This window comes from Quercus suber, unplaced genomic scaffold (assembly GCF_002906115.3).
Source record: "Quercus suber isolate HL8 unplaced genomic scaffold, Cork oak 2.0 scaffold_264, whole genome shotgun sequence".
In the NCBI taxonomy this organism is placed as follows: Eukaryota; Viridiplantae; Streptophyta; class Magnoliopsida; order Fagales; family Fagaceae; genus Quercus; species Quercus suber.
Genome location: NW_027069720.1, coordinates 712,742 through 725,689, shown reverse-complemented (window position 1 = coordinate 725,689; position 12,948 = coordinate 712,742). Strand labels below are relative to the sequence as shown.

Here is a 12,948-nt window from a genome sequence, read left to right as displayed (position 1 = left end):
TTTTTTTTTTTTTTTTTTCTTTGAAAATATCACTATTATTATTTTTTTGCCATCAATAACAGATTGTAACAACCTGCTACTTAGCATAATTGTAAAAGTGTTGTAAAAAATATTATGGACATTGCATTTCTCTCTATTTTTTATTTGTTTTTCATCTAGTAAAAAAAATATTATTTTATTTATTGATTATAAATAACCTTATTGGTTAAAATTTGGGGGCCTTTTTTTTTACTTGGGGCCTTAGGCGACCGCCTCTCTTGCTCCACTATTCAGCCGGCACTACTTGCGTGTGTAATCATCATCCTAAGCTCGCTGGTATATTGCCACTTAGATTGACGGATCTATGTATTGACTAGGGGGGGCAATGCCCGGCCCCCACCCCCCCTAAATTTTTTTAATAAAAATATTAGTATATTAATAAGTACTCATTTTAGTAATTTTGTTCAAAAAAATTACATTTTGACCCCCCTTAACAATGCCATCAATTCTTTTAAGAGTAATATTATAGTCACACACTTTTTTACAATATTTTTACAAACTATTGAGTTAGCAAATTTTTATTGATTCACACACTTGCATCACTTTTTACTTATCGCTAACCACTCACCATATTAGCAATTTGTAAAATATTTGCAGTTTTAGCATTTTTCACCTTTTTAAGGCCATAAAAATTAATAGATTAAATCTAAAACAAAATATACAAGTCCAAAAAAATTAGCCTCACAACAAAAATTACCAATAATAAAGTTTAAAAAAAAATTAAGCCCAATCAATTTATTTTACCAAAAACAAACAACTTGGCCATTTAAAAAGTTTTAAATAAAAATCCTTAGTAATAAAGTAGTAGAGTCAAAGGCCGAAACTATCACACACAGCTAGCAACAGAGTCACCCCCCTAACTCTAAGTCTTGGCTTCGTCTCTGCTTTTTGGTAAGCTCATGATTACTACGAGTGCACAGCTAGACGTGTCACTACTCGACCCTATTACCTTGATTTTTGCATATTAGGAAATATGTGTCACAACTCGACCCTATTACCTGAAGTATGGATCAGTACGTACTAGCACTCGAACCCACGACTCCTTAGCACTTGGTTCAAAGTGATGGGTCGTTTCGAGTGAGATCTTGAGTTGAGCGGTAGTTTCCTTTTTCTTTTCTTTTTTTCTTGTCAGTAGTCATAATTTATATGTGCCATTCTAAATAAATGAACCATTATTTTAGCCAAATGGCATTTTTGCAAGATGGACGCACGCATGGCTTACATATGGATGTAAGTCATTTCTTTTTAAGCCATATGTATGGGCAAGATCAACGCAAGAGAGCAAGCTAGCTACAAAAAGATTGCATGAGAAAGGAGATGAGGTGAAGAAAATGGTTAAAATGTAGGCTATAAATCTGGAAGCCGTTACTCATTACAACAGGGGGAAAAAAACCAAAAAACATAAGTAGGAAAACGTTAATAAGGTGGAAATTGAGAGGCACAGAATGTGCATGGAATACAAGTGTGTACCTCGGTGAGCGGTGAGCACCAGCTTTTATTGTAAATTGATCTGTACAAACGGATAAGGTTTATATAGAAGTGAGGAACTCTTCAATTACGCGGAACTGGACAAGTGCCTTCATCAGCTTAGAGGAAGCACTAAAATATATTTAAGTTTCTTTACTCAGACTTATAGTGATGAAATTTAACGAAACTGAGGACAATTACTAACTTCTACAGCCACAATTTAGATATCATGTATCCTATCTATGCAACATTCTGCAATATCTCTATGTCATGATGGAAATGCCTTGTAGTAAATGATATATATAGTTGGTAGAAGAAATATTAAAAATTAAAGGAGAAAATGTGGCGTCTCCTACAGCGTTGTGTGGGCATCCCTACACATGGGCCAGAAACAAGGGTGTCTCAAACCCCAAGCTTAGGCCAGCCCACACCCTCTATTGGTGAGACTTAAACCCAAGCGTTTATGGTGAGGAGTCCGAGCTTATAGCACCCCACTGATGAGCTTTAATGGTAATGATATATATAATTGGAACTATAGAGAATCACTTTTGTGTGTAAATATATAATTATATGCTGAGAATTAGCAGCATCAGTGCTAATAATGTGACAAAAATAATCATTTAAGCATTGGGATGTTTCATATGAATCAATAAAATCATTCCTTATTTTTTTTTAAATGAGAGATGAGGGGGGGGAAAAAAGCAAAAAGGGCTAATAATAAAAATCTCATTCATCAACATATGCATTGTGTGCATTAATTCTTACACACTCCTTATTATACATTATATGTACACATTACTCATTTCACGTTTTAAATATAGACATCATGCGTGAAATGATGGATATTATGTGTATATAGTGTACATCAAGGAGTATGAGAGAACAATTGCTGATTCATTATTTCTCTTCCATTATATGAACCCCATACATGCAGCTGTGGGGCTCACATGTAGAGGTGGGCCAAAAATTTTGGTTTGGGAGGACCGATTATGATATTATCACAAGTCTAGAGAAATTCAAAAAACATGTATGCACATCTTTATACACACATATATGTGTAAATATTTCTCAAGAGAACTTATCATATTTATAAACTTTAATGAGTACACATAAAATGCCTAATTTACTATAGATATGACCCCAAAAAATCAGCATTATATTACTATATTTGTTTTTCAAGTCTCTCTTATTATTCTTTCAAGTATTATCTATGGCAAGTTTAAATCTCCTCAATCCTTTTCATTGAACATTTTGAGTCTTAACAAACATTGACAAACAATTGGAAAGTTCACAACAACACTACCATCAATAACAACAAAAGACTTAAGGTACGTTTGGTATACTGAATGGAGATTACAACAAGAATTGTAATCTTTATTACTATGAATAAAATGTGTTGTAATGTAATAACTAAACATATTCATAAGTTTGGTTTTGAGTTATAATATTAGAATAAAATTTAAGATTTATTTTAAGAAATATCTTACTCATATAATTACATCTCTTTAAAAATTGTTATTTTTTAAATTTAAAAGAGATATGTGTTATTTTGCTTCAGGGTTTTTTTTTTTTTTTTTTAAAACCCATACCCGACCCTATTCCTAATTGGACCGGGTAAAACCCGACCCATTAGGGTCGGGCCGGGCCGGGTACCCGCGAGCCGGGTAAAAATTGCCATCCCTAGGTTGTGCCTACGTTGGGGCACCAAATTGGCCAAATACCATCAATTTTTGAACGAAAACACTGTTTCGGAAATAAACAAGAATCTACCACCTTTTTAAGTACTCAAGTTTGGTGAACTCGAGTACCACATTTTCCAGTTCCACCGTGGCACGATGACATGGCATGATTTAAATATTCTGCTTGGTACTCGAGCTCATGAAGCTCGAGTACTATATATTGTGGTACCCGAGTCCATTAAACTCGGGTACCATTCTGTATTGGCACCTACGGTATCAATTTGTATGCCCATTGATACTCGAGCACCTTAAGCTCAAGTACTGTGTTCAGTACCTGAGTTCTTTAAACTCGGGTATTAATCTATAATGACGACATACAGAATGTGCGCTTGGGTATACTAATACATTACTCGAGTTTGAGTAACTCGAGTACCGTTTGTACCCGAGTTCTTTAAGCTCGAGTATTAATCTATATGTGGCCTCAATTTCTGGAGTGTAAAAATCATGCACGTCAAATTTTTACGTCCATATGAAGTTCTCGGTTATTGCTACTTAAAATCTTTACATTGATTTGATTTTTTAGTGATTTTTTTTTTTTGTTTGATAAGTTGATTTTGGTGAATGAAGCTAGAACTTCATGGAAATGGACAAGAGTCACAGGACATTGCCAAACCCCATGAAACATGCACAAAATTTCCTCCATAACTAAAATATGGCTTATATTGAAACAATCAAAGCGACCACCATTTTAACAATTGTAGATTTGCAACAAACAATTTCAAAGTTGGTACAACTAACTTCAAATTTATAAAGATATAAAAATCATTTGTATCAAAATTCTTTAATCCATCAATTGAACTTGGCATGATATTTGTGAACAACATTATCAATTTGCAGTCATCACCCATGCTTTCCCATGCATTTCTAAAATTGGAGACCCCCACTATTAACATGTAATCAGCTGCTACAACCTCTAGGTCCTCTAGCTGGTATTCATCTTGAACACCATCATCCTCTGTCTCACCAATGGTTGGATCAACCTAATAGTATCCCCAAATGCATAAGTTAATAAAACAACAATGATATGTTCATGGTTGACATAAATTTTCCATATCCCATCCTTCATTTTGATCATGATAACTTAAAGAATCTATGCATGGAAACAACCTGTGATTTTTTTTTTTAATTAATTTTTTGTTTCTGTACTGGCACTGCCTATATTTCCAAAGTTTAATAGAATACGGTAAATTTATGAATTCTGCTATGCACCTCCTGTAAATGTTTATACTTTGTATGTGAGACAACACCATGAAATGCCAATTAAGTCTTCATTTCAGCCACCTGACAGAAGACACTGACCCCATCCATTGAAGAAACTGAAAGCACTTAAAATCTTATGCAGAACATTTGAATTTTTGCAACTCTTTTTGTGGAGCACATCAAGCCTTTCAGCAGCTACTATTCTAGCTTTAAGAGCATAGTTTTCCATCTTAAGCTGTAAAAGTATAAAATCCCAAAACTTATATGAATGAGAACTAAGCAGGAGCACATAGGTAACCACAGTTGAGTTAAAAAATACAACCAAAGGATCTAAGAATACTTAAAAAGAATATGTAATGGTTGCAAATATATAACCAGTAAATGTTTATGCTGTTTTGAGATTACCAAGTCAACCAAACTTGTTTGAGGTTACAAAGATAACTAAAAATTAAACCACTTAGGCAATGCTTACTTGACCATACCAAGCAAATAATCAACCCAACATAAAGACATGCACATGTACACATGCATGCCTTGTCTTCTAAGAATGAGCTCACAGAAATGATGTATCCCTTACCTGAGAGGACTGGCAAGAATCCGTTGACCGATGGTGACAAAGCTGGTCTCTTGATATGACATGAACCATGCTAGAGAAGAAACACTGCAGTGGAATAGAAAAAAGAAGACAACCTATAAGTTCTGATATTTCTAATATAAATTCTCAGAGATCATTATATTTCATATACAATACATGTAACTCTGCCCTGAAATAAAAAAAATGTTTTTTCATTCCAAAGCAAATTGTAAGTACAACAACTACATGCCAAAGCGGTTCCCATTTGTAAGGCACAATACCTGATTTGGCCGTAGCAAAGCAAGCGACACACAATAGGCACGTAGGATGTGCATTCCATGTTCAGTTGTTATCTTAGCCCCTTTCCATCTAGCAAACAACAGAGACATAAAAGCCATATTAGTTACTTACATAATTCCCATGCATAAAAACTTAATGCGGAAATGTAAAACAGTAACTATCTAAGATCCTACATACCTGATAGTAAGTGGACCTGGGGACAGTGCCTGGTGTGGATGTCTCATCACAGGACATATGTGTGGAAACCTCGCCCACGTCCACAACTGCACCAATAGCAGTGCATCGCCAATCTGCTTGGCTGTCTTCTTTGATGCATTACAGAGGTGTCTATATAGCCAACTTAGTGCTGCACTACCCGAACTATACTTCTTTCCATTGCTGATTGGATTAAAAAATTGTAGATACATAACTGAGACCCATTCACCAGACTTATCCATAAACAGTGTACCACCCAACATCCCCAGTATGTAAAACCGAGCATACTGCTACACAAGCTCCTCGATGGCGTCAGCTGGGAGAGGGTTGCTAAACCGATCCTCAAGCCATTTGGCTTTTACCCTCGACCCTTCTATTACTCCAGTGTTCTTGCGACGATCACCAACGTCTCTTCTCGACGGCCTATGCCCTAGCATTTTGTAGCAGAGGTGGGCCCAATCGCCCGTATCAGTATATCCCACCATCGGCAAGCCATCTACAGGTACTCCCATTATAACCTCCATGTCTTGTAGCGTGATGGTCATCTCACCATGGGGCAAGTGGAATGAGTGCGTCTCCAACCGCCATCTCTCCACCAACACCGTGATCAATGCATGGTCAAGGTCCATATGTGGGACCCGAAGTAGCCCATCTAACCCCGCATCTATGATATAAGTTGCAATCCGTGGATCTAAAACTACAACATCTTCAAGCAGACCTTTATCTCGGTGACAACAAGTCAGTACACTTGGCACTTCCTGCAAACAAAGCAACTTAGTATTAATTACGCTTCTTAAATGCCAAAACTCTTTCTACTACATATATTGACTATGATTTTGGACAAGTGCATACCTCGCCTTCCAAAGGAGCATCCCAAAGCAAACTTGAATGATGCATAGGCTGCCTCCTCAAGACAGTCTATATAGAGGGTCCCGCTTCATGTGGGTCCATATCTGGCATTTGGTGACAACAATAATGAAGGGAAAATTCACTTCAAATACATAAACTTTCTTCTTCTTCTTATTTATTTATTTTTAATTATAAACATATTTGATTGAAAATGGCAATAATATATATCTAATGCAGCCTTCATTGATTTCATTAAAAAAAAAAAAAAGAATTAAACTTTAGAATGTTAAGTAGATTACAACATATTCAGCTAATAGAAATAGAATACATCAGCATACACAATAAAACATTTTCACCCCTAAATAAATAAATGAGAAAGCTGCAACTTTCAGATGGAAGAAATTTCTAAAATGAAAGTCTCTCTACATTATTAAAATCAACCCTCACTTTAATAGTCCAAGCATCCTACTCATTATGGCCTCAATGAGAATGCTAACTGTGTCCTACAATGTTACTATTATGTGGTTGATGTATCACCAATCAAATTTATTGTTATTTTGTTTTGTGAAGGCGAACAAGACTAATTCAATGAGATATGCCTTGTTGCATTAAGATTTAAAATTTGTCATCTAATTTTAGAAAATCTAGAAATATTCAAAACAAAGAATTTACTATAATACAAACCCGCATTTTTCTTAAGATGAGGAACTAGAAGAGAATGTTTTGTAATTTGTTATAAAATTTGTAATAGCGTTACCATTTTTCTTTAGCTAAAGTATGGTATCGCATCACTAACATTTATGCTTGTAATGAAAATAAATAAATAAATAAGTGTTGTAAAAACACCATATCACATCATTTATTATTTTTCTTCTGGTCTAAGCTGAAAGCATCATGTTAAAATGAGTTTTCCTATTGATGAAACTGCATTATTTTTTCTTATTTAATTTGCTTCTATGTCTGCTTTGTTTTAAAAGTAACAGAAACTTCCAATAGTCTTTAGCATTCTACAAACTTTCCATATCTCCAATTCAGTACAACAACTTACAAAACAGAAACTACAAACCCCTGCTCGGGAATCTGGCAATGCATAGACAGCAAAGCGCAGAGCAGATACAACAAACCAAAATAGATAGGCAATCTCAAAAGAACAAATAAACAAGAAAGAAATAAAACAAATTTAAGATAGATTTTTAGACATTACATTGAGAGATAAGCCCCAGTACACTTGCAGAGTGCTCTGTTCTGGTATGAGTAAGTAATTATTGTCCAGCATATAATATACCATATGATGACTACTGAGAATTAGTAGAATCTTTTGAGTGCCTAAATTAATGACCAAATAGTTTTCTACATATTTCGTATAATATGTACATGAAACATATTTAGATTGGTCATGGTTTTATCAATATTTTTATAGTTTTATCAATATTTAAATAAACATTGATTGTCAGTATTTTGTCATTCATTCAAGATATTAGTGACAGAGTCAAAACAATCCAATATAATCAAAGCCTTCACAAGGCAAAATGAAGCTGCCATGCAATTCTACCCATAAAACGGATTATCTAATGTAGCATGCACAGCTTTAACAAATCAAAATTCACATAAATTTATATCTATCTTGTGAGAAAACTATTATTAGCCAAAGATTTCGCTTTTTATTTTCATATTATTTTACTCTCTTTATTACCAAAACCGGCTTTAAAGTTCTTAGATACAACACAGAACACCAGCTGCTCAACATGGTTGACCGTTTAAGCGACAAACAAAACTATTCATGAAAATCATAATTGTAAGTGGTCCAAGAATGTTTCCATTTGTAATAATGCGAAGCTTCAAAATTCAAACGACCAGAAGGGAACATAAAAAAGAGTATTTTGGTATAGCATTAGCAGCTGACAAATTACAAAAAATATCTATTCCGAAGTCACCTTTTGAAGCAAAGATGACACTATAATCAATTATACATATTTTGTCCACATTAAGAAAATGAAAAACAATTCATTTACAATTATAAACGAACGTCCCTAGTAATCAAGTGGGAACGACTTGAGGCTCTAGGGGTGAAGACCCATCCTCCGCCTCAGACGCACTAGCAGGGGTCTCTACAGTCTTCTGATCTCCTTCACAAATACCCACAAAGACCCACAAATACCAAATGCTCAAACAAATATTGAGATAAGGAGACATACCTTGTGATTCCAAACTGAAGATGCAGACCGACAGTGAGAGTAAAGAGCCCGACAGTGAGAGTAGAGAGCGTGAGCAACAGGGAGAGTCAGACCAAGACCGAGACTGAGAGGGAGACCGAGAGTGAGAGGCAAACTGAGAATGAGAGTGAGAGCGAGAGCGAGACTGAGAGGGAGATTGACAGCGTGTGGGAGATGATAGCGAGATTGAGAGGGAGATTGAGAAAGTGATAGATGAGAGAGTAAGCTGAGTTGGTAACAGATCTTGGTTTAAGAGTGGGTAACAGGGGCCATACTCGGTGTTAACAAAAGTACTTGAGTTTCCTGAGCTCCAGTACTGTGTGGCATTATTTTAATTCCCAAATGCCATGTCAGCGTGGCACGGTTGAAGCATAAAATAGGATACTCAAGTTCACCAAACTCGAGTATTTAAAAAAATGGTAGATCCCTGTTTATTTTCGAAACAGTATTTTTTTGCTAAATATTTCGAAAATTAATGGTTAAAGGCCATTTTGGCCTATGTTGGAGTCTTGGGAAGGAGCCTTCGGTTCTGTGTGGGGTTCCATTCTCACCCTGTCTTATGCTGTGCATTTAGATGGAGAAGAGTCAGCCTACATTTAAGTGAAAGGAGTTAACTTTGCCTAATTTTAAGTTCATGTTTTTGAAGACCGTTTATGAATGGAGTGCAAAATCCTATACTTTCTAGGCGTATTCTTTTATGGAATCTTTGGATTCTCTTCTGATTTGTCGTTAATTTCCTTCCTTGTATCTTTCTCTCCTCTTTGTGTCCATTTTTCATTGGTGTTTTATTCAATGGAGCATTCTCGACCCTCTTTTTCTTTTAGGTTATTCTTTACCAAATATGGCCCTGATTTCCCCCCTTCTTTTTGGGGCGGCAAAAAAGATGAAAAGTGGAGAAGAAAAGTTAGAATTTAGGAGAGAGAAAAGGTCATGCGGGTGAGTAAACTAAAGAAGAATGAGGAAAAAATAAGTATAAGAAAGAATAGAAAATGAGGTTATACAGGTCAAAAAGTAGAGAAAGATAGGAAAAGTAGATTTTGAGAGAGAGAAAAGGAAAAATAAAAAATGCTAGGGCACACCTAATTCTACATCCAAATCTACAATCATCTTATACTTAAATTTTTAGTTATTAAATTCTTGTGGTGGTCTCATGTGTAAGTACTAAAATCCAATCACAAATTAACACTCAAGGAAGTTTGAAATTGAAACAATCATATAGAAAAAGAGGTAAGAAATAGTAGATTTTCGGAATGATATAGACATTAGAGGCAAGGGAGGAACAAGAATGAAGAAAAATTTTGGTAGGACTCTGAATATATTCTAAACGAGTTATCTCAAGTCTATTTTGAGGGTTTAATAAAAATATAAATTTCCTATTTTTTTTATTTTTCTAATTTTTAGAAACAAATGTCTCCTAGTTTTAATAAATATAATAATGTGTCTCTTTATCCCCAAAAAAGTGAGAGCGGGGTAGAAACGTTTTTTTTTTTTTTTTTTCAGGAAAGCGGGGTAGGACAAGACTTAGCATATGGGCTAAGTCCGCAGGTTCGTGTTTACATTAAAAAAAAATTAAATAAATGAAAAGGAATTGTAAGGAAAATATAATGTTATCTCATAGGTAATAATCTATATATCATATAATGTTATCTCAGAGGAATGAGCCCTTCTTATGTTATTTTCTTTTCATGTACATTGTTAAAAAACAATTATTTTATGGTTTTTCATGTATTTTTTAAAAAGTAATTTTTGTACATAAACAACCAAACTCTCTCTAGCCCTTTTTTACAAGATAAAAAAGCTTGCAATAATTGAAATTTAAGGTTCTGCTACTTGTAGACACCCCATTTTACAACTTACATTTAACCAATCGGTAAATCTTCTGTTTTTTTTTTTTTTTTTTTTGAGAATCAAATCTTCAGTTTTGTGATACAAAACAAATCTCGATGCTCTAACGATTATAATGGTATGCCATGGGTTTTGATTTGACCACATGATCAAAAGTTATCATACAAACAATATTCAATAATCATGGCTCACCTACATTATGGGTCTGATCACGTCCTATTTTAAACAATTAATTTTGATTAGTTCTCACAAGAATTAATCTAAAATTAATTAAGTGTGATTTTTTATTGGATTTCATTTTATTTAAGTTTTTTTAAGAAATAATAAAAAATGTTTTCCTTTATGGCATCCTATCTGCTCTTTTGAAAAAAAAAAAAAATGGGAGATAGAAAAATATATGATCTATGAAAATTTAAAAAAAAAAAGAAAAAGAAAAAGAAAAAGAAAAATGCTCAAAAAATGTCATTATCTTCAGTAGCAACTTGAATCGCATTTTTTTGGCCTGGAAAACGTTGAAATTTGGTTTTCTCTATTTCTATAAAAGTATTAGAGAATTGAATTTCCTTTCAAAAACATAAATCCCAAATCAATTCGAATTTTGAGCAGAAATTTATGGCCAAAATACGAAACAAGTGCAGAAGATAACACAAATTCAGCATCATCTTCAATTTTCTTTCAAAATTTCAAATGGGGATCAACATAAAATCTGTTCAAGCTTATCTAATAGGCTTATCCCTTCCCATAGCTTCAGAAGAAAGTTTTTTGAAAAATAAATTGGATAGAGAAACAGATACATACTATGAAAATTTTCAAAAATGCTCAAAAAACGTTACTATTTTCAGTAGCAATTTGAAACGCATTTTTGGCCCAGAAAACGTTAAAATTTGGTTTTCTCTATTTCTGAAAAAGTTGTAGATAATTGAATTTCCTTTCATAAACCACAAATCTTGAATCAATTGGAATTTTGAGAAGAAAGTTAGAGCCAAAATACGAAGCAGGTGCAGCATCATCTTCAACTTCTTTTCAAAATTCAAATGGGGATCAACACCAAATCCGTTCCAGCTCATTTAAACAGGTTATCTTCTCCCTTAGCTTTAGAAGAAAGCTAATAACTTAGCTTTAAAGCTAAGCCATCTCTTCCCCTATAAATAGAGAAGACCTCTTCCATTTTCTAGAGCCTGAATTCCCTCCGGAGAGCTAGTGAGAAAGCAGAAAGGAAAGGCTGTTGTGCAACCATTGTTCTTACTTTGGTTGTAGTTTAGTACTTCCTTGCTTTCTCTCTAGCCCTCCAAGTGATCACTTCTCCCTTTTAATTTATGCTCTATGCTGATAAGTAATTAATTACGTTCTTTAACTTTCTACACGTGCTGGAATAAATGCTTACAAGTCATTATTTGCCTCTTTTATGATATGCTTGGATGAACATGGTTATATGTCTCATTGATATTCCTTTTACATGCTTAGATGAATACTTCTAGGCTAAAGCACAATTTGCTCTTGAATGCTTAGATGAACACCTCTAGGCTAAAGCACAACTTTCCCTTGAATGCTTAGATGAACATGTCTAGGTAGTTGTTTTACATTTTTTTTTTTTTTTAAATGCTTGAACGAACATGTCTAATTATTTTGGTTTTCTCTAGATGAACATATCTAAGGGATTTTCCTTTACTTTTTCCATAATTGCTTGGATGATCAAATATGCTTAAATGTTTTATTTTTATTTTTATTTTTATTTTTATTTTTTTTCTCTTTGCAATAATGTTGATGATAAATAACATGACAACTTTGTTTTTTTCTTCACATGCTTAGATGAACATGTCTAGGCTAGGAATTCTTTGTTTACATTGATTTCTTGGATGAACATGCAATTACCTTCATGCTTTCTTTACATTAAAATTGTTATCTAACAAATTTCACTTTTTGTTTCTCTTTATGTCAAATTCCCCTAACATATATTTGTTTACAATTCTTGCAAATTAACATGTTTATATTACATATTGTTTGTATTTGTTTGACATGACATGATATTGGCCACCTTAACCTAGAAGACCAGTTTTATAGATGGGTGCTTAATTCCTTCCCATCTCATAAATTAGCCTCCGAACCAAGATCAAGGGTTCTAGACTATGCTCTTGTATATGCAATTTTGCATTTTTTTAGAATGTAACTAGGAAATAAAGCAATGTAATTTACTTTTCTTAGATTGTATCTTGGACAAAAAAGCATTGTAAATTTTTTTTACAAAATTGATGTAAATTGTCATATACATTAATACAACAGAAGCATTTTTTTTTATATTGAAGGTTTTCTTATTTTTCCATTTAAATTAAATAAATGACAACTCCATGTAAAACCCTCGATCTAAGGGGGAGTACATTTTACAGTGAATTCAAGATTTTGAGCATCACGATCTCACCCATTCACGCGGGTTAGGCCTAGTTTGAGAAAAAATTGGTGGGCCAGGGTCGCGGTCGCTCACTGTGGCGACTCCACTAGGGATGTTGAAGGCTGGACTCTAGTTTAGGTT

The 12,948-nt window shown here is 34.0% G+C and overlaps 2 protein-coding genes across 2 annotated transcripts in view; both read right to left on the bottom strand.

The window, feature by feature from the left end:
* The window catches only part of LOC136070851 (transcription factor MYB8-like), a 19,930-nt gene extending 15,619 nt beyond the window's left edge, over positions 1–4,311 (bottom strand). Inside the window, exons 1-2 of the mRNA XM_065781362.1 lie at positions 4,285–4,311; positions 3,984–4,225 (exon numbers count right to left, since the gene is read on the bottom strand). Of these exons, the coding sequence (XP_065637434.1) occupies positions 3,984–4,225; positions 4,285–4,311 (269 nt within the window). The remainder of the gene's footprint in view (positions 1–3,983; positions 4,226–4,284) is intronic.
* Positions 3,890–9,229, bottom strand: LOC136070841 (uncharacterized). The gene is made up of 6 exons (XM_065781326.1): positions 8,559–9,229; positions 6,367–6,467; positions 5,497–6,272; positions 5,301–5,388; positions 5,023–5,106; positions 3,890–4,680 (listed from the first exon to the last, which is right to left on the bottom strand). Exons 3-6 carry the CDS (start codon positions 5,775–5,777, stop codon positions 4,519–4,521), a joined length of 615 nt encoding a protein of 204 aa, XP_065637398.1. The 5' UTR covers positions 5,778–6,272; positions 6,367–6,467; positions 8,559–9,229; the 3' UTR covers positions 3,890–4,518.
* Positions 9,230–12,948: the final 3,719 nt, after the last annotated feature.